Source organism: Carassius gibelio, chromosome B13 (genome assembly GCF_023724105.1).
Source record: "Carassius gibelio isolate Cgi1373 ecotype wild population from Czech Republic chromosome B13, carGib1.2-hapl.c, whole genome shotgun sequence".
Taxonomy (NCBI): domain Eukaryota; kingdom Metazoa; phylum Chordata; class Actinopteri; order Cypriniformes; family Cyprinidae; genus Carassius; species Carassius gibelio.
Window position 1 is genome coordinate 2736233 of NC_068408.1, and position 23481 is coordinate 2759713.

The following is a 23481-nucleotide window of genomic DNA, read 5'->3' on the forward strand; positions in this document are numbered from 1 at the left end:
TAAAACAAAACACATAAAGAGAAGCTCCGAGACTGGCGAACATTATTATGATTATTATTATTATTATTCTTTGCTTTGACTGGAGCTCCACGCAGCCGCTGCGTAGTGGCGTCATCACGTCAGCCAGGCCCACGGCGGGAACAAAAAAACGTAAGCGCCGATGCTCCGCCTTAACGGGGGGACACGATTGACGTCATCCGAACGATTGGCGAAAGGGAGCGTCCTGAGAGGCCACTGATGTGACCGACAGTCTAACTCAACCAATAGCCGCTCAGGATTCTGTTTTGTGGGCGTTATTTCCTGCACTGTTTTGCATGTCATTTTTTTTCTTCTAAATTGCTTGTGTTTATGTTAGAAGGAAGACCGGAGACGAGGTACGTATATTGCCATTGTTTTTAGACCTCGGACATTGCGCTCAGATGTATAATATTGATATTTGATGATTAAACAGGCATGGTTGGCTTTCTTTCTACCTCATATTTGACATAACTAAATCAGTGAGTGTTAGCCTAAGCTGTGCTGCGGGAGAGTCTGCGTCTGCCGCTGCGTGAAATGATTACACGCAAACATGAGTTTCTCTGCAAATACCGACCATTTTTTGTAGTTAATGCATTTTGACTGTTTCATTCATGCTTGTGTTGACGCTGATCTTAATAAAAACCCCAACCTATGTCTATGCACTAATATCAATGCTTCAATTGTGTGCCTGCAACTGTAACTTGACAGCAACTGTCAGCCAGACTGGAGTAAACTGACATGAATGCGAATAGATCACTTCGCGCCAGTCGTGAATTCAAAAGTTCTGTTTCATCTCTGTAGGCAGTAACGGTTTTAACGGTCTTCACGTCTCCTAACGTTAATCCGGATGGACACCTAATAAATGATGTGCCGTCGCTCGGGTTTCACCGCTGGATTTTAGAGCTTCGGTCACTGCTGTGGATGAACCGGAGCCGGTGGCGGTCAGCTGGACATGGCCAGCTCACACCTGGCTGATCTGTCCCAGGCCTGGGAGAACTACACGGACTGTCGTGCGCAGGGCGCAGATCTGCAGGTGAGTCGTGAGAGCTAAATAACTTAATTAATTACTAATTTAGACTATGAGCAAACTTGGTATGTGGGCTTGTCAAAGATTTGCTTGGGAGTTGGGAAAAAAAATCTTAGGTTTGAAAGCTGTGTGTTTGCAAAGGTGTTCTGGTTTAGTTACTAGACAAACAGATTAACTACTTCTGATTTTACTAGTTCTAGATCTGTATATTTACTTGGGCGTTCTCGGTAAAAATACTAGACAAACAAATTAACCATTTCAGAATAACTAGATTTACGTTACTAGGGAGATCTGGGTTGCTAGAAAAACAGATGATCTAGTTCTGATTTACTAGATCAACATCTATACCAAGTTATAGGGTCTACATCTGTAGACTTAACGTTACTAGGATATTCAGGGTTTCTAGACAAACAGATCAACTAGTTCTGGTTTACTAGCTCTAGATCTGTTGATTTACTATGGAGATCTGGTTTCTAGAGAGACTAATTTACCAGTTCTGAGTTGTTAGATCTGTGGATTTACTAGAGAGATGTGGGTTGCTAGAAAAACAATACTAGATTTGATTCACTAGATCTTTAGATTTACTATTTTACTATTTGTTTTGGGTGACAAAAACTGACTAGTTCTGATTTACTAGCTCTTGAGCTGTAGATTTACTAGGATGTTCTGAGATATTGTATATAGATAGCTTTATTAGTTCTGATTTACTACATCTAAATCTGTACACCCACTCAGGTGTTCTGGGTTATTAGACCGATTAACTAGTTCTGGTTTACTAGATCTAGATCTGTATGGTGTTCTGGTTGCTAGACATATTAACTAGATTAAATGCACTAGATCTGTAGATGTAATATTTTGTTTTGGGTTAATGTAGTAGACAAACAAATTGACTAGTTCTGATTTTATAGCTCTTGAGCTGTAGGTTTAAAATTTCCAGTTGAGTCTTGAATCCCTTTAAAAGTAGTATTGTGATGGTATAGTGATTATATGAGTTCGTAATAGCAAAACCATGGTACTTTGATATAAACCTGAATAATAACTGAATAATTAATTACCATGGATTTCCATGGTGTTCACTGATAATTGACATGTCCAAAACACAATGGGACTACAATGGTCAGGTTTATACTTGCATCCATGATTTAGGCTTTTTAAAATCAAACAAGAAAACATTTACAGAACTTGAATAGATATAAATACTTTAATAATTACACAGAGGTATAATGCTTAAGCACTTCTTGATCATATTTGTCTTATGCGTGTCTGCTGAGAGCAGCTGTCGTGCGGCGCCAGCCAAGAATAGTTCAGATTATGTTGAAAATTGGTTTGATTCTCAGTGTACTTTGCTAGGTAGGTGTGTGATTTACAGTTAACTGTGAATGCTATTATAAGATGCTCAAGCAAAGTGTCAGAAATAATCAGATTTGACTGTTCAAGGTTGCCATCAGTGCATTAAGGCCGAAATCAGATTTTTGTAATTCATATTGACGGGTTGGTGCCTGCTCATGAAAGAGTTCACTTTGCTTTAGTCGGATTGTTTAGCGGTCAAAGCCCTTCTGGATGTTTGGGTGGAGTAGAATAATGATGACCTATCAATCCGATACTGATCCAATCAGATACCAGCACAGTTTATTTTTTTTAATCAATGTAGAATTTCTATACTTCTCTGTGTTGACCAGGGGTGCATTTCCCAGAACCATAGTTGCTAACCTGTTAGCAACTTAGATGGTTGGCAGTGGGAAATTGCATTGCAACCAACAAAGTTGCTAACTTAGTTAGCAACCATGGTTTTGGGAAACGCACCCCTGGTCGTCATTCTTTTGTGTAAAACACAATCTACTTACATAAAGACTACTTAATTTGAATGGAAAATAACAAATGAAAAAAAATATATTATCATAATCTATGACAAAAATACTATTATAAACTAGGTTAGTGGATAATACAGCAGCAAAAGATAATCTAGAAAAACCATGAAACATTTTTATTTACAAATAAAAGTGAATAAGCCTGAAACTGGTAAAATGTTACACATTGCTCTTTGTATTGTTGTAAAATACATTCATGAAAAAACAAGTAAATACGTTTATATGTAAATATATGCTATAAAAGTAAAAGGCATTTATTTTTTTAGCACAGTAATAAAGGTAGCAACATATGATAGATAGGACAGAACAAAAAAGACTATTAAGATCTGGGCATGTCAAAACTTCTCCAGGGCCCCAAAACCCCCTCAGACTTGAGGGTTAATGCTGCTCAAGAGGGGGCCACAATATAGTGTATAGACACAGTGTAGGACCACCACATAGACTTACACCACGGTTAGAATGTCTCCTTGTCATGATGTTTATGTAAGATTGAGGGTGTGTTTCTGTTCATGTGTGTTTGTGGCTTTGCGCTTCACACTTTCTGTTTCCTGCAATATAGTTTCACCGCGATGACAGTTCCTCTCATTGCCAGTGACTAGTAAACACTGTGACGACTGGGTCTCCCTCTCTGTTGAAATGCTGTTTCCATTCGCTTATCCAGGTTCTTTCAAATGATTTATTGCCATCCATGGGATGGAGTTGAGCTTATTTAGGTTTCTGAAATTAAGTATGTTATTTTTTAAACGCACAATATTATTGCTTTATATAGTTTGTATATGCATAGATTTGTCTATGCACATATGACCAAATACATTTGCTTGTGTTGTAAACAATAGCCAAAGCACACTATACTGGAAACAGTATCCCATAATGCAATGCTTTTGACCTTCCATTTCCAGTGTAATAGATGAACCAGAAGTAAAATATTTTGCCTTTATATAAAATGGAGATAAGTTCAAGAGTTAAAGCCCATTCACACCAACAATGTAACTACGTTAGCATCCATACCAACAAATGATATAACATTCTGTTTATTATACATAATCATTTTTTTAGTCATTTGGCACTTTAAATACTCAATTTAAAAGCTGTGGTACGGGCTTCCCTTTTCTTATAGAAATGGAATGACTATAGTTAAAGCTATTATGGTTTTAGCTATACCTTTATAGTTCTAGTTTTCGGTATAGTTATTGTCCTTCATGTAAGTGGGTCTTTAGATCTGAAATATCAGATTTGAACAATGCTGTGCCGTGAAAATGTTTTTAGTTATACTGAAACCTGGAGATAAAGGTCAGCCGTTATCTTGATGTGTTACACAAACCACTCGTTATATGGGCTGGTGTTTCATTGGAAGAGACTTTCAACATGTCAGTGTTGCTTTAAATCAGTTGAGGTTTGCGTGAGATGTTTTTAGATTTGATAAGGGGGATGTTGTTTGCTGACAGGATGCTTGCTGCTCTCGCTTCTTGCTGCTTTGTATGTCTGTGTGAGTAGCGTTTCTTTCACACACCTGAGGAGGGATTTTATTTTCTTCAAGATTTGTTCACTGAAGACATTGGTTGAGTGTGGGTAAGTTAGATATGTAAAATGTTTGTTTTATTTTCATTTATAGTTGTTCAAAGGTTTCATTAGGTTGTCTTATGTTTATGTGATGAGTCCAGATGACAGATTACTTGTAGGGGTGTAACGATACTCATATTCATATTGAACCGCTTGGTATGAGGATTTCGGTTCGGTACGCATTTCAAACCGAACGATTCGTTGGAGTAATCCTATTAGATTTGGAAAATAAAAGAGCTGAAAGTGTGTGAAATATAATGTTCTCAGTGCCACTTCACTCAACAAGGCAGCCCAAATGACAACCTCCCCGATAACCTCCCCTTGCTGGGGTGCGTTTAAAGACCATCATCTTGTATCGATGATAGCCAGTGGAATTGTCAAAAACATCAATTATTGGCAATGTTTCAAGGATTTGGCATTTCCATTTAATGTAGTCCTGTTACATTTTTATTTTTATTATGCATATTATTATTATGAAGTAACTTTTATTATAAAATGTTGTTATTACATTTAAATGACAATTAATTTGATCGCATAACTGACGTGCTGCGAGGATGACAGAAGATAAGGCTATTTACTCCTTAAATAAAATGTTTTAAAAAAGGTATTTTAAAACAGATATAATATACAATTAAATATAGCCCTATAATTAAAATGTTAACGCTGCAGTCATCAATAGAAATTAATGAAATCAAAAAGTTTATTTAGCTTATTTAAAGCACCAACTTTCAAAAACAACCTGTTTAGCACAAAATACATTTAAAAAAAAAAAAAATTCTCACTATGTATGCGTCACAATAGAAATATAAAGGGAATAAATGAAAATAGTTATCAGCATATGTTGAAGTAGATTCATCTCGCTGTCTCTGAGAGAATATGCGCTGTCAGATGCAGAAAGGTCTGTCATTCTATTTTTACTTTCACTTTCTGCAGTGAATTAACTGAGATTAAGACGTTCACCTGCATAACTCTTGCACAAAGTTTGCACGTTGCTTATGTGATACCCATCGGCTAACCTTCATGGTTCAAAACCATGAAGCAATTAGCAATTACCCCTGTATCAAACCGAACCGTGAATTTTGTTGCATTTTCTCATGGAGTGCAGATGCTGTGCCTTGATTGAGAAATCTGCTAGTTGAACCAGGAAATTTAAATCAGATATAAAAAAAAAAACATTTCTCAGGGCCTTATTTTTGTGTAAATAAATAAATAAATAAATTGTTAGTGTTTAATGAATTCAATTGCTTAGGTATTGTTGATAATTAAATATAATTTTATAATTGAAATGGAAGTAAAATGTGCTCACCTATATGTTGTTGCAAACAATGATTTTAGGATGCACAAAATTTTGGGACAGGATTTTGATCCAGATTGGAATTAATGGCTATAGATAAGGGATAATTTGATATTCTGATTGGACAATACTCCAGATCTTTACTTGGGTAATATGTCTTGTGGTTCACTTTGGTTAAAATGTCCTGTGGTTTATTTTGGATGACATGTCCTGTGGTGTGGAGTGCAATGAACCAGCATCTCAGTTCATCGTCTTTAATCAGAAACATGGGTTTTTAATATTTGCATCAACTGATTGATCTTATCAGATCTTTCTCTGAAAAACCAGCAATTATGACTCATGAGAAAACAAATTCTGTGTGTGTGAACCTGTATTGCTGTATTGCTTTGCTCGAAATCTTTAAATCTACATCTCCAGTGCTAATTATGTGAGTTCACCCTTAAATCTGCCACTGGCATTTCTAAATCACGTTTAAGCAATCGTTTGGTTCAACATCCTGCATTTCTGCTTTTGTGAAATCTAGCGTGAGCCTCGCATCTATACTTTCCACAAACTCCCCACTTACCGGCAGACTGCACATTTTGCTCAGTGGACTAGTTAATTGACTCAGTGCTTTGAATAATTCATCCTTCTCTCTGGTGAGTCACGTTTCTACTGCTGGATGTGATGTGATTGAACCTCTTTTCAACTAGAGATTGCTCTGACTCATTTTAACCAGTCAACTAGTTGGTCAGAAAAGTCATTGTCTTGTTGCCAGCTCAATGTTTAATTTATGTAAATGAATTCAGATTTTGTGTTAGCTTCACCAGTGTTTGACGTCAACTTGAATTAGTTTCTACTCCGAATTAACTTAACTTTTGAACATTTTTGAAAACAAATTCACTGTATTTTCTTGTGTATTTGCAAATATGTTTGGCTCTTACAGACGCTATGCCAAGGTATTTTCACTGGGAGTCAGTTTGTGGTCCAAAAAGCTTAGTACGGTACCACCCAACTGTGTGTGTGTTTCCATCATACTGCTCAGCCCTCATCTGAAATCATCTGACAGGCATGTAAACGTGTGTGTACTTGTTTGTTTGGCCGGCATCTCTGTTGTTTAGTTTTACTTCTGCAGTCCTTCATTCTGGTTCCTGGATAAATGGGGAACTCAAAAATTTTCTAATGATGTTCATCATAAAACAGACCAAATTAGATCAGTCACTCACAGGGTTACACAAAAAGTTACATGACCGACTCGCTTCTCATAGCTCATGGGGCACAAATTTAATAAATACCTTGTGAAAAAGATTAAAGCAATCTATGCAACTTTACAGATCACTACATATTAGGGCTGCATAGCCAGTTCATTCATATAAATCCATAACAATTATTGCAATATTCATAATTTCCTTGATAAAATTATATGAAGAGCTTGATGAATGTTTGATAATGTGTGTGTGCCAAAAGCCGAATGCAACAGTGCTAACGGCACCACACATGCCATTTATCTGCTCAGATCAAAGTTTAAACTGCCACGCAGAAACAGAAAGACCAGTAAATGACCAGGAAATGACACACCGTATTAAGATTCATTCCGTCCAACTTTTGTATGGGGTAATTTTTATACATTCAGAAAACACAATAACATGCAATTTTCATAATACCTCTTATCTTGTTAAAATTATTAATAATTGCATATTCTGCAAGGGGTGTGTGTGTGTGTATCTATGTATGTGTGTGTGTTAGAGGTCGACCGATTTATCGATTTTGCCGATTAATCGGCACCGATAGTTCATTGGTAGAACAATCGGTAATCTGCAAAAATCCCTGCTGATAGTTTTCCACATTTCGTCTTTTGCTGGAGCGGCTGATAGTTTCCCTGGTTGGGTCTGTTGCTGCAGCGGCTGAGAAGGCTCTGTTTTCATTATACAGTGTGAGAGCGGCCTCTAGTGGCTGAAATCACTGACAGCACATGCTCTGTGTTTAGACGCACAGCTGCACGTGGAACAATGCGATCTTCAGACAGAAAATACTGACGCGCCTCAGAGCGCCATTCACATAGTTTTCCATTAAATTACATTATATTCGCCCCCAAATAGTTGTTAATTTAAATAATAAATTGTTTATTGAGCATTTCCATCTAAACGTTTGTCTTTCTGTGGACCTAATAAAGTCTTTATGCCTAATTTATAGAGCTATAATATAGATCGCTCTTTCCGTTTGCTAAATTTTTTAAAGCTGAACTTCAAACTTATCTTCGACTCATTGTTCATTCTTGAAGTCAACTTGTGTCTGTTAGTGAATAAATAACCTAGTTCTCCTAGACTCAGCGCTGTTCTTTTATTTTGATTAGATGATCACTTGAGTGTTCAATTACACAAGCAGTTCAAGTGTGAGAGTATACATTGTGCTGGTATAATTGTAGGGCTCTATGTTTCCCGCAATGCAGAAAACGCAGATGGAACTGCGGAATCCATTAATAAAGACGGAATTCACAGTTTAGCGTGTGTGACGATCGCGGTGATTTCAGAGTCAGTCATCTCACTAAATGAGGACGAAAACACATGAAGAACATCTCTAGAACTGCTCTGAGAGTCACTTCATGAGCATCTGAAGCAAAAGCGTCATATCACATGCACAGTATTGTAAAGGTATTCATTTATTTTGCAACCCGTCAAAATAAAAGTCCGGTTTTGAAGTCTATTGTTCAGTAGAATGTACATAGCCTAATACACTACTACTACTACTACTAAAATGAAACAAATATTAAGGAATAATCACATAACATTTCTTCCATTTTTTTTTTTTATTTGAATAGTTAGTCCCCTTTGTTTGCCAAAAAAGTTTGTTTAAATTAAAAGACAAATCAAATTTATGTTTTATGCCTTGATTTGATAACAATCAAAATTTAAAGACACAGAATTTTTGAGGGGAAAATTCATTAGGCCTCTTTAAGAAAAAATAAATAAATTATTTATGCGTTCAAATAATTAGAAATGCTAAAACAGAATTTGATAACAATAAAAAAAAATACGGTGAGAAAAAAAAAACATTTCATAGGGCCCTAATCATGTGATTTTTGTTAAACTTTTATTAAATTGATTTGAAAACATAAGTTTCATGATTTTATTTAAATGGACTTACTTTATGATGAATAAACTTTAACCATTAAAAAGGAGTGGAGTAAAACTAAAATGAAAAAACATATTCCAGAAAATTTAAATAACAGAATTTGGAAATAAATAAATATTAAACAGATTTCATAGGGCCCTTTTAGAGTGTGGTAATTTTAACATTTACTATTACTATTACGGTTATTATTAGGGGCCAAGCACCGAAGGTGCGTAGGCACCTATTGTTTTCGTTGGCGTTATTAGGGGCCAAGCACCGAAGGTGCGAAGGCACCTATTGTGTTTGTTGGCGTTATTATTCTTCTTCTTCTTCCACCCCAAGTCTATGGTAGCCCATAGAACCGATTGCGGGAAAGTTGTATAATTTGGCACACTAATAGAGGACTGTCTGAACATTAACCGTAGCAAATTTGAAGTCTCTAACTCAAACTCTCTAGCGCCACCAATTGTCTAAACTTTCAAAAACTTGATGCTAATAACTCTTGAACCGTAAGCCACAAAATGAAAATTCTTTTTTCCTGTGATTCCTTGGCTCATGCCGAGTCGAATGGACACCGAAATTCAAAAATCGCAAGGCTTAGTTTTTTCGCTATCGTCAATTGTTCGTAAAACCTACTTTTTCGAACTCGTCCTAGGCCGTTGCACCGATTGTCACGAAAATTGAATCAGATAATCTTCAGACCATGCTGGCAAAAAGTTATGGAATTCAAGTTGATTTCTCAAACCGTTTCCGAATAGCTCATGAACGAATTCTTCGAAAAGCACGCAAACGTGAACGTGAGGCTATATCTCCGCAATGGTTTGGCCTATTGAGACCAATCTTGGTGGGTCTTATAACAACCATTCCCTGGGACTACCTGCAGTGTTTCGGCGCTGTGCCCCCTAGTGGTCAGGAGATATGAAAAATGCATGTTTTTGCTCATAACTTCTGAACGGTTTTGCCAAAAATCACAAAAGTGGTGTCTTTAGATTCAGTGCATCATTCCGAGTCGAATGATACCGAATTTTCCCAATTCGGCCATTTTGGGCGTCGGCCATTTTGGATTTAGTTGTAAATTGCTGTATCTTAAGAATGAAGTTCCGTATCGTTTCGCAAATAATTACAAAAATGTCCGGCTCCATGCCCTGAATGTACACAAAAAAATTGGGGGCAGCGCCACCTTGTGGTCAATAGTTATAACGATTTTTTCGAAAAATGCTAATAACTTTTGCATACATTAGCCTATTGTAACAAAGCTGATGTTGATAGATTCCTTGGGTCATGCCGAGAACACCGATACCCCATTTGTCAATTTTGGCAAAATTTCCTGTCCGCCATTTTGATTCATGTTGAAAACCTACTTTTTCGAACTCCTCCTAGACCGTTGCTCAGATTTTCACCAAATTTGATTTGGATCATCTTCAGACCATGCTGGCAAAAAGTTATGGAATTTGTGTCGATACACGTAACCGTTTTCAATTAGCGTACCAACGAATTTGCTGGAAAGATGCCAAACTGCATCTGAGGCTGTATCTCTGCAAAGGTTGGAGATATTTACACAAAACTTAATATGTGACATTGTCACATCACATTGACCACGCCACATCATTTTGGTCACAGCGCCACCTATTGGTCAAGAGTAATAAACCAATCAATAACCGCTAATTATTACATTTCCAATAATGCTAATAACTTTTGATTGCATTAGCCTATTATCATGAAACATGTCTCAAAATGTTCCTTGGGACATGCCGACAACATGCATACCAATTATGTCATATTAAGCAAAACTTCCTGTCCGCCATTTTGATTCATGTTGAAAACCTTTTTTTTTAAACTCATCCTCAACCGTTTGTCCGATTTTCACCAAAATTGAATCAGATCATCTTCAGACCGTGCTGACAAAAATTTATGGATTTCGTGTCAATAGACGAAACCGTTTTTGTACAGCGCTGCTTCAGATGTCAGGCATCTTCACAAAATGAGTCTGAGGCTATATCTCTGCAAAGCCCATTAGTGGTCTTCCAGTGACATCTAGTGGTCGTAAATGCAATTTATCATACAAGACTGTCTCTTTAACCTTTATAACTGTTATATGTTGTCTTAATTTCATTCCAAAGAAGCATACGCAAATTATGTATAATTTCACAGTCTAGATAATAGTACTGCACTGATTTTAAATAACCTAGATATGGCTGACAGTAAAAGAATAGAACAGAATTACAGACACACACAAACATGAAATGTTTAAACTAGTATATTAATACTCAATAAGCATGCTTAAACCCACACACAGATGCACACATTTTGTTATATATATAGATAATTAAAATAAATGATGGGTGATAAAACCTATTGCAAGTCTTCTGTTTTTATGGGCTTCTATGTCATTTTTCAGGTTTCATTGCAATCATAATCTGGCATAATTATAAACATTAGATATATCTGTATGAATAAATTGGTAAACTTTGACTCAATGTGATCTGAAATGCTTGAACAGTAATATTAAATAATAGTAATATAAATTTTTTCTAGATGAATCCCTCAACAAGCCCATAAACTGTAATGTTTTAGTCTTTAGTGAGCTCATTAGTGGTCTTCCGGTGACATCTAGTGGTTATAATTGCAATTTTTTATTCAACACTGGGTTTTGAAGCTTTATAAATATTACAGTGTTCTTTTTTACCTAATCTCTGTTAAATTTTGCATGATTGTTTAGAAAAAATACAGATCTAATGCATGTGTGATTATATTACCCCTTTTTTTTTGCAGTTTAATGCCATTCACAACAGAAATCTTTTGTTTTTTAGGCCTGTTTAAATGTTATCTAACCAAAGGACAAAATACAACATATTTTTTCAAAGTTATTGATCTAGAGAGTCCTGAGAATATTACTGCAGTGGTTTGATCAAGACTGAACAAAAAACCAGGTGACCCAAAACATTCAAATTCGTGGACCAATTTTATGAAAAAGTCTATAACTCGGGAACAAAATGAGATATCTTCACCAAACTCAGAACTCATATGCATGAACAAAAACTTTAGTCAAATTATTTTTTTTTCCATATCTGCCACTTGGTGGCGCTACAGGATGAAAAAAAAACTAAAATGGCTATAACTAAGCAACCGCTGATCCAATCAACTTGAAAATTGGTATGGCCCAATGTGGCATAAGTGTCTATGAGGAATTTCACTTATCTTAAAAAACATGGCCGCCATTGGCCAAACAACTTTAAGCACCTATTTGACAAGGTTAATGGAAGTCGATCGGAACGAAACTCGGTGGGCATGTTCGACTCATTGCCCTAAAGGTCTGTAAGTATTTTGAAAGAAATTGCCCACAACATTGTCACCTCCCACAGAACACAACAAAGCGATTTGATTACAGCGCCAACTATTTTCCAAAAATGATAATGCATCATTTTACTGGAGTTTTACTGGCTGTTTCAATTACACTCTTCCAATAATTGCTTTTCTTGTTGCATTTGGTCTGATGCTCCATGCCATGCTTAGCTCCTCGCCGTGGAACTTTTATTAACGATTTTCAGCCATTTCAATTACAATCATGCAATTATTAATTTCATTATTCATTGTTGCATTTGGTCTGATGCTACATATGCTTAGCTCCTGATGTTGCCGCTGGAATGCTTGGCCCCGTGATTGCTGCTTGCAGCTATATTTAGGGGCCAAGCACCGAAGGTGCGTAGGCACCTATTGTTTTCGTTGGCGTTATTAGGGGCCAAGCACCGAAGGTGCGTAGGCACCTATTGTTTTCGTTGGCGTTATTATTATTATTCTTCTTCTTCTTCTTCTTCCGCCGCAAGTCTATGGCAGCCCATAGAACCGTTTGCGGGAAAGTTGTATAATTTGGCACACTGATAGAGGACAGTCCCAACATTAACTATAGCAAATTTGAAGCCTCTAACTCCTACTCTCTAGCGCCACCACTTGTCCAAACTTTCAATGTTTGTATGCTAATAACTTTTGAACCGTAAGCCAGAAAATGGAAATTCTTTTTTCCTCTGAATCCTTGGCTTAGGCCAAGTCGAATGAACCCTAAAATTCAAAAATCGCAAGGTTTAGTTTTTTCGCTATTTTCAATTATTCGAAAAACCTACTTTTTCGAACTCGTCCTAGACGGTTAGTCCGATTTCCACGAAAATTGGCTCAGATCATCTTCAGACCATGCTGGCAAAAAGTTATGGAATTCAAGTTGATTCGTCCAACTGTTGTCGAATGACACGTAAACAAATTTGACGAAAAGCACGCAAACATGCACGTGAGGCTATATCCCGGCAACGGTTTGTCATATTGAGACCAAACTTGGCGTGTGTTATAACAAGCATGAACTGAGACTACCTGCTGTGTTTCGACACAGCGCCACCTAGTGGTCAGGAGATATGAAAAATGCATATTTTGGCTTATAACTACTGAATGGTTTGGCCAAAAATCACACAACTGGTCTCTTTAGATTCAGTGAGTCATGTCGAGTCGAATGATATCCAATTTTCCTGTGTCGGCCATTTTAGGCGTCGGCCATTTTGAATTATGTTTCAAAATGCTGTATTTTTTGAACGCAGCATCGTATCGTTTCGCAAATAATTACAAAAATATTCGGCTCCATGCCCTGAAGGTACTCAAAAAGTTTGGTGGCAGCGCCACCTTGTGGCCAATAGTTATAATGAAATATCACATAAACGCTAATAACTTTTGAATAAATTAGTCTATTAAAATTAAAATGGTCTCGCTATATTCTGTGGGTCATGCCGAGAGTATTGATACCAATAATGTGAAAATTGGCCTTACTTCCTGTCCGCCATTTTGCTTAATGTTGAAAACCTACTTTTTCGAACTCCTCCTAGACCGTTAGCCCAATTTTCACCAAATTTGACGTGAATCATCTTCAGACCATGCTGGCAAAAAGTTATGGATTTTGTGTCGATATACGTAACGGTTCTCATTTAGCGCATCAACGAATTTGCTGGAAGGGTGCCAAAATGCATTTGAGGCTGTATCTCTACAACACTTTGACATATTTGCACCAAACTTTGTATGTGTCATCGCCACCTCACACTGACCATGCCACATAAATTTGGTAACAGCGCCACCTATTGGTCAAGAGTAATAAACCATTCATTAACCATGAGTAATTACACTTTTTAAAATGCTAATAACTTTTTAGTCCATTAGCCTATTGCAAAGAAACTGGGCTCAAAATATTCCCTGGCTTATGCCGATAACATAGATACCAAATATGCCAGTGTTTACTGAAGTTCCGGTCCACCATTTTGATTTATGTGGAAAACCTACTTTTTCGAACTCCTCATGAACCGTATGTCCAATTTTCACCAAATTCGAATCAGATGATCTTCAGACTATGTTGACACAAAGTTATGGATTTTGTGTCGATAGACAAAACCGTTTTCGCATACCAAAGCGACGAAGTTGAAACACAATGACAAAATGACACTTGAGGCTGCATCTCTGGAATGCTGTGGCATATTAACACCAAACTTTGTGTGTGTCATTGAAAAGTCAAACAGAGTACACCAAATTGATTTCATAACAGTGCCACCTATTGGTCAAACTTTATAAGCCAAGTAATCATGCTACTAGAGGTGGTATTATGATTTTTTTTTTTGCCATTTCAATTACAATAATTCCAAAATTACTGTTATTGCTCATTAATGTATTTGGTGTGATGCTTCATGCCATGCTTAGCTCCTACATTTGCCGTTGGAGTGCTTGGCCCCGTAATTGCTGCTTGCAGCTATATTTATTATTCTTCTTCTTCTTCTTCTTCTTCTTCCGCCGCAAGTCTATGGCAGCCCATAGAACCGATTGCGGGAAAGTTGTATAATTTGGCACACTGATAGAGGACAGTCCCAACATTAACTATAGCAAATTTGAAGCCTCTAACTCCTACTCTCTAGCGCCACCACTTGTCCAAACTTTCAATGTTTGTATGCTAATAACTTTTGAACCGTAAGCCAGAAAATGGAAATTCTTTTTTCCTCTGAATCCTTGGCTCAGGCCAAGTCGAATGAACCCCAAAATTCAAAAATCGCAAGGTTTAGTTTTTTCGCTATTTTCAATTATTCGAAAAACCTACTTTTTCGAACTCGTCCTAGACGGTTAGTCCGATTGCCACGAAAATTGGCTCAGATCATCTTCAGACCATGCTGGCAAAAAGTTATGGAATTCAAGTTGATTCGTCCAACTGTTGTCGAATGACATGTAAACAAATTTGACGAAAAGCACGCAAACATGCACGTGAGGCTATATCCCGGCAACGGTTTGTCATATTGAGACCAAACTTGGCGTGTGTTATAACAAGCATGAACTGAGACTACCTGCTGTGTTTCGACACAGCGCCACCTAGTGGTCAGGAGATATGAAAAATGCATATTTTGGCTTATAACTACTGAATGGTTTGGCCAAAAATCACACAACTGGTCTCCTTAGATTCAGTGAGTCATGTCGAGTCGAATGATATCCAATTTTCCTGTGTCGGCCATTTTAGGCGTCGGCCATTTTGAATTATGTTTCAAAATGCTGTATTTTTTGAACGCAGCATCGTATCGTTTCGCAAATAATTACAAAAATATTCGGCTCCATGCCCTGAAGGTACTCAAAAAGTTTGGTGGCAGCGCCACCTTGTGGCCAATAGTTATAATGAAATATCACATAAACGCTAATAACTTTTGAATAAATTAGTCTATTAAAATTAAAATGGTCTCGCTATATTCTGTGGGTCATGCCGAGAGCATTGATACCAATAATGTGAAAATTGGCCTTACTTCCTGTCCGCCATTTTGCTTAATGTTGAAAACCTACTTTTTCGAACTCCTCCTAGACCGTTAGCCCAATTTTCACCAAATTTGACGTGAATCATCTTCAGACCATGCTGGAAAAAAGTTATGGATTTTGTGTCGATATACGTAACGGTTCTCATTTAGCGCATCAACGAATTTGCTGGAAGGGTGCCAAAATGCATTTGAGGCTGTATCTCTGCAACACTTTGACATATTTGCACCAAACTTTGTATGTGTCATCGCCACCTCACACTGACCATGCCACATAAATTTGGTAACAGCGCCCCCTATTGGTCAAGAGTAATAAACCATTCATTAACCATGAGTAATTACACTTTTTAAAATGCTAATAACTATTTAGTCCATTAGCCAATTGCAACGAAACTGGGCTCAAAATATTCCCTGGCTTATGCCGATAACATAGATACCAAATATGCCAGTGTTTACTGAAGTTCCGGTCCACCATTTTGATTTATGTGGAAAACCTACTTTTTCGAACTCCTCATGAACCGTATGTCCAATTTTCACCAAATTCGAATCAGATGATCTTCAGACTATGTTGACACAAAGTTATGGATTTTGTGTCGATAGACAAAACCGTTTTCGCATACCAAAGCGACGAAGTTGAAACACAATGACAAAATGACACTTGAGGCTGCATCTCTGGAATGCTGTGGCATATTAACACCAAACTTTGTGTGTGTCATTGAAAAGTCAAACAGAGTACACCAAATTGATTTCATAACAGTGCCACCTATTGGTCAAACTTTATAAGCCAAGTAATCATGCTACTAGAGGTGGTATTATGATTTTTTTTTTGCCATTTCAATTACAATAATTCCAAAATTACTGTTATTGCTCATTAATGTATTTGGTGTGATGCTTCATGCCATGCTTAGCTCCTACATTTGCCGTTGGAGTGCTTGGCCCCGTAATTGCTGCTTGCAGCTATATTTAGGGGCCAAGCACCGAAGGTGCGAAGGCACCTATTGTGTTCGTTGGCGTTATTAGGGGCCAAGCACCGAAGGTGCGTAGGCACCTATTGTTTTCGTTGGCGTTATTATTATTCTTCTTCTTCTTCTTCTTCTTCTTCTTCCGCCGCAAGTCTATGGCAGCCCATAGAACCGATTGCGGGAAAGTTGTATAATTTGGCACACTGATAGAGGACAGTCCCAACATTAACTATAGCAAATTTGAAGTCTCTATCTCCTACTCTCTAGCGCCACCACTTGTCCAAACTTTCAATGTTTGTATGCTAATAACTTTTGAACCGTAAGCCAGAAAATGGAAATTCTTTTTTCCTCTGAATCCTTGGCTCATGCCAAGTCGAATGAACCCCAAAATTCAAAAATCGCAAGGTTTAGTTTTTTCGCTATTTTCAATTATTCGAAAAACCTACTTTTTCGAACTCGTCCTAGACGGTTAGTCCGATTGCCACGAAAATTGGCTCAGATCATCTTCAGACCATGCTGGCAAAAAGTTATGGAATTCAAGTTGATTCGTCCAACTGTTGTCGAATGACACGTAAACAAATTTGACGAAAAGCACGCAAACATGCACGTGAGGCTATATCCCGGCAACGGTTTGTCATATTGAGACCAAACTTGGCGTGTGTTATAACAAGCATGAACTGAGACTACCTGCAGTGTTTCGACACAGCGCCACCTAGTGGTCAGGAGATATGAAAAATGCATATTTTGGCTTATAACTACTGAATGGTTTGGCCAAAAATCACACAACTGGTCTCTTTAGATTCAGTGAGTCATGTCGAGTCAAATGATATCCAATTTTCCTGTGTCGGCCATTTTAGGCGTCGGCCATTTTGAATTATGTTTCAAAATGCTGTATTTTTTGAACGCAGCATCGTATCGTTTCGCAAATAATTACAAAAATATTCGGCTCCATGCCCTGAAGGTACTCAAAAAGTTTGGTGGCAGCGCCACCTTGTGGCCAATAGTTATAATGAAATATCACATAAACGCTAATAACTTTTGAATAAATTAGTCTATTAAAATTAAAATGGTCTCGCTATATTCTGTGGGTCATGCCGAGAGTATTGATACCAATAATGTGAAAATTGGCCTTACTTCCTGTCCGCCATTTTGCTTAATGTTGAAAACCTACTTTTTCGAACTCCTCCTAGACCGTTAGCCCAATTTTCACCAAATTTGACGTGAATCATCTTCAGACCATGCTGGCAAAAAGTTATGGATTTTGTGTCGATATACGTAACGGATCTCATTTAGCGCATCAACGAATTTGCTGGAAGGGTGCCAAAATGCATTTGAGGCTGTATCTCTGCAACACTTTGACATATTTGCACCAAACTTTGTATGTGTCATCGCCACCTCACACTGACCATGCCACATAAATTTGGTAACAGCGCCACCTATTGGTCAAGAGTAATAAACCATTCATTAACCATGAGTAATTACACTTTTTAAAATGCTAATAACTTTTTAGTCCATTAGCCTATTGCAACGAAACTGGGCTCAAAATATTCCCTGGCTTATGCCGATAACATAGATACCAAATATGCCAGTGTTTACTGAAGTTCCGGTCCACCATTTTGATTTATGTGGAAAACCTACTTTTTCGAACTCCTCATGAACCGTATGTCCAATTTTCACCAAATTCGAATCAGATGATCTTCAGACTATGTTGACACAAAGTTATGGATTTTGTGTCGATAGACAAAACCGTTTTCGCATACCAAAGCGACGAAGTTGAAACACAATGACAAAATGACACTTGAGGCTGCATCTCTGGAATGCTGTGGCATATTAACACCAAACTTTGTGTGTGTCATTGAAAAGTCAAACAGAGTACACCAAATTGATTTCATAACAGTGCCACCTATTGGTCAAACTTTATAAGCCAAGTAATCATGCTACTAGAGGTGGTATTATGATTTTTTTTTTGCCATTTCAATTACAATAATTCCAAAATTACTGTTATTGCTCATTAATGTATTTGGTGTGATGCTTCATGCCATGCTTAGCTCCTACATTTGCCGTTCGAGTGCTTGGCCCCGTAATTGCTGCTTGCAGCTATATTTATTATTATTATTCTTCCTCTTCTTCCACCCCAAGTCTATGGTAGCCCATAGAACCGATTGCGGGAAAGTTGTATAATTTGGCACACTAATAGAGGACTGTCTGAACATTAACCGTAGCAAATTTGAAGTCTCTAACTCAAACTCTCTAGCGCCACCAATTGTCTAAACTTTCAAAAACTTGATGCTAATAACTCTTGAACCGTAAGCCACAAAATGAAAATTCTTTTTTCCTGTGATTCCTTGGCTCATGCCGAGTCGAATGGACACCGAAATTCAAAAATCGCAAGGCTTAGTTTTTTCGCTATCGTCAATTGTTCGTAAAACCTACTTTTTCGAACTCGTCCTAGGCCGTTGCACCGATTGTCACGAAAATTGAATCAGATAATCTTCAGACCATGCTGGCAAAAAGTTATGGAATTCAAGTTGATTTCTCAAACCGTTTCCGAATAGCTCATGAACGAATTCTTCGAAAAGCACGCAAACGTGAACGTGAGGCTATATCTCCGCAACGGTTTGGCCTATTGAGACCAATCTTGGTGGGTCTTATAACAACCATTCCCTGGGACTACCTGCAGTGTTTCGGCGCTGTGCCCCCTAGTGGTCAGGAGATATGAAAAATGCATGTTTTTGCTCATAACTTCTGAACGGTTTTGGCAAAAATCACAAAAGTGGTGTCTTTAGATTCAGTGCATCATACCGAGTCGAATGATACCGAATTTTCCCAATTCGGCCATTTTGGGCGTCGGCCATTTTGGATTTAGTTGTAAATTGCTGTATCTTAAGAATGAAGTTCCGTATCGTTTCGCAAATAATTACAAAAATGTCCGGCTCCATGCCCTGAATGTACACAAAAAAATTGGGGGCAGCGCCACCTTGTGGTCAATAGTTATAACGATTTTTTCGAAAAATGCTAATAACTTTTGCATACATTAGCCTATTGTAACAAAGCTGATGTTGATAGATTCCTTGGGTCATGCCGAGAACACCGATACCCCATTTGTCAATTTTGGCAAAATTTCCTGTCCGCCATTTTGATTCATGTTGAAAACCTACTTTTTCGAACTCCTCCTAGACCGTTGCTCAGATTTTCACCAAATTTGATTTGGATCATCTTCAGACCATGCTAGCAAAAAGTTATGGAATTTGTGTCGATACACGTAACCGTTTTCAATTAGCGTACCAACGAATTTGCTGGAAAGATGCCAAACTGCATCTGAGGCTGTATCTCTGCAAAGGTTGGAGATATTTACACAAAACTTAATATGTGACATTGTCACATCACATTGACCACGCCACATCATTTTGGTCACAGCGCCACCTATTGGTCAAGAGTAATAAACCAATCAATAACCGCTAATTATTACATTTCCAATAATGCTAATAACTTTTGATTGCATTAGCCTATTATCATGAAACATGTCTCAAAATGTTCCTTGGGACATGCCGACAACATACATACCAATTATGTCATATTAAGCAAAACTTCCTGTCCGCCATTTTGATTCATGTTGAAAACCTTTTTTTTTAAACTCATCCTCAACCGTTTGTCTGATTTTCACCAAAATTGAATCAGATCATCTTCAGACCGTGCTGACAAAAAGTTATGGATTTCGTGTCAATAGACGAAACCGTTTTTGTACAGCGCTGCTTCAGATGTCAGGCATCTTCACAAAATGAGTCTCAGGCTATATCTCTGCAAAGCCCATTAGTGGTCTTCCAGTGACATCTAGTGGTCGTAAATGCAATTTATCATACAACACTGTCTCTTTAACCTTTATAACTGTTATATGTTGTCTTAATTTCATTCCAAAGAAGCATACGCAATTTATGTATAATTTCACAGTCTAGATAATAGTACTGCACTGATTTTAAATAACCTAGATATGGCTGACAGTAAAAGAATAGAACAGAATTACAGACACACACAAACATGAAATGTTTAAACTACTATATTAATACTCAATGAGCATGCTTAAACCCACACACAGATGCACACATTTTGTTATATATATAGATAATTAAAATAAATGATGGGTGATAAAACCTATTGCAAGTCTTCTGTTTTTATGGGCTTCTATGTCATTTTTCAGGTTTCATTGCAATCATAATCTGGCATAATTATAAACATTAGATATATCTGTATGAATAAATTGGTAAACTTTGACTCAATGTGATCTGAAATGCTTGAACAGTAATATTAAATAATAGTAATATACATTTTTTCTAGATGAATCCCTCAACAAGCCCATAAACTGTAATGTTTTAGTCTTTAGTGAGCTCATTAGTGGTCTTCCGGTGACATCTAGTGGTTATAATTGCAATTTTTTATTCAACACTGGGTTTTGAAGCTTTATAAATATTACAGTGTTCTTTTTTACCTAATCTCTGTTAAATTTTGCATGATTGTTTAGAAAAAATACAGATCTAATGCATGTGTGATTATATTACCCCTTTTGTTTTTGCAGTTTAATGCCATTCACAACAGAAATCTTTTGTTTTTTAGGCCTGTTTAAATGTTATCTAACCAAAGGACAAAATACAACATATTTTTTCAAAGTTATTGATCTAGAGAGTCCTGAGAATATTACTGCAGTGGTTTGATCAAGACTGAACAAAAAACCAGGTGACCCAAAACATTCAAATTCGTGGACCAATTTTATGAAAAAGCCTATAACTCGGGAACAAAATGAGATATCTTCACCAAACTCAGAACTCATATGCATGAACAAAAACTTTAGTCAAATTATTTTTTTTTCCATATCTGCCACTTGGTGGCGCTACAGGATGAAAAAAAAACTAAAATGGCTATAACTAAGCAACCGCTGATCCAATCAACTTGAAAATTGGTATGGCCCAATGTGGCATAAGTGTCTATGAGGAATTTCACTTATCTTAAAAAACATGGCCGCCATTGGCCAAACAACTTTAAGCACCTATTTGACAAGGTTAATGGAAGTCGATCGGAACGAAACCCGGTGGGCATGTTCGACTCATTGCCCTAAAGGTCTGTAAGTATTTTGAAAGAAATTGCCCACAACATTGTCACCTCCCACAGAACACAACAAAGCGATTTGATTACAGCGCCAACTATTTTCCAAAAATGATAATGCATCATTTTACTGGAGTTTTACTGGCTGTTTCAATTACACTCTTCCAATAATTGCTTTTCTTACTCGTTGCATTTGGTCTGATGCTCCATGCCATGCTTAGCTCCTCGCTGTGGAACTTTTATTAACGATTTTCAGCCATTTCAATTACAATCATGCAATTATTAATTTCATTATTCATTGTTGCATTTGGTCTGATGCTACATATGCTTAGCTCCTGATGTTGCCGCTGGAATGCTTGGCCCCGTGATTGCTGCTTGCAGCTATATTTATTATTAGGGGCCAAGCACCGAAGGTGCGTAGGCACCTATTGTAATCGTTGGCGTTATTATTATTCTTCTTCTTCCGCCGCAAGTCTATGGCAGCCCATAGAACCGATTGCGGGAAAGTTGTATAATTTGGCACACTGATAGAGGACAGTCCCAACATTAACTATAGCAAATTTGAAGTCTCTATCTCCTACTCTCTAGCGCCACCACTTGTCCAAACTTTCAATGTTTGTATGCTAATAACTTTTGAACCGTAAGCCAGAAAATGGAATTTCTTTTTTCCTCTGAATCCTTGGCTCATGCCAAGTCGAATGAACCCCAAAATTCAAAAATCGCAAGGTTTAGTTTTTTCGCTATTTTCAATTATTCGAAAAACCTACTTTTTCGAACTCGTCCTAGACGGTTAGTCCGATTGCCACGAAATTTGGCTCAGATCATCTTCAGACCATGCTGGCAAAAAGTTATGGAATTCAAGTTGATTCGTCCAACTGTTGTCGAATGACACGTAAACAAATTTGACGAAAAGCACGCAAACATGCACGTGAGGCTATATCCCGGCAACGGTTTGTCATATTGAGACCAAACTTGGCGTGTGTTATAACAAGCATGAACTGAGACTACCTGCAGTGTTTCGACACAGCGCCACCTAGTGGTCAGGAGATATGAAAAATGCATATTTTGGCTTATAACTACTGAATGGTTTGGCCAAAAATCACACAACTGGTCTCTTTAGATTCAGTGAGTCATGTCGAGTCAAATGATATCCAATTTTCCTGTGTCGGCCATTTTAGGAGTCAGCCATTTTGAATTATGATTTAAAATGCTGTATTTTTTGAACGCAGCATCGTATCGTTTCGCAAATAATTACAAAAATATTCGGCTCCATGCCCTGAAGGTACTCAAAAAGTTTGGTGGCAGCGCCACCTTGTGGCCAATAGTTATAATGAAATATCACATAAATGCTAATAACTTTTGAATAAATTAGTCTATTTAAATTAAAATGGTCTCGCTATATTCTGTGGGTCATGCCGAGAGTATTGATACCAATAATGTGAAAATTGGCCTTACTTCCTGTCCGCCATTTTGCTTAATGTTGAAAACCTACTTTTTCGAACTCCTCCTAGACCGTTAGCCCAATTTTCACCAAATTTGACGTGCATCATCTTCAGACCATGCTGGCAAAAAGTTATGGATTTTGTGTCGATATACGTAACGGTTCTCATTTAGCGCATCAACGAATTTGCTGGAAGGGTGCCAAAATGCATTTGAGGCTGTATCTCTGCAACACTTTGACATATTTGCACCAAACTTTGTATGTGTCATCGCCATCTCACACTGACCATGCCACATAAATTTGGTAACAGCGCCACCTATT

At 37.5% G+C, this 23481-nt stretch overlaps 1 protein-coding gene across 4 annotated transcripts in view; it reads left to right on the forward strand.

The window, feature by feature from the left end:
• Positions 1-300: 300 nt before the first annotated feature.
• Positions 301-23481, forward strand: part of lyst (lysosomal trafficking regulator) — a 96447-nt gene continuing 73266 nt past the window's right edge. For 2 of the 4 annotated variants that reach the window (XM_052572978.1, XM_052572976.1), the window contains exons 1-2: positions 301-374; positions 820-1051. Coding sequence is in view for 1 of the 4 variants with exons in the window: in XM_052572976.1 (XP_052428936.1) it covers positions 971-1051 (81 nt within the window). In the remaining 3 variants the exon portion in view is untranslated. Of the gene's footprint in view, positions 375-819; positions 1052-4260; positions 4483-6273; positions 6406-23481 lie in introns of those variants that run through there. The other 2 variants (XM_052572977.1, XM_052572979.1) reach the window with 2 other exon arrangements.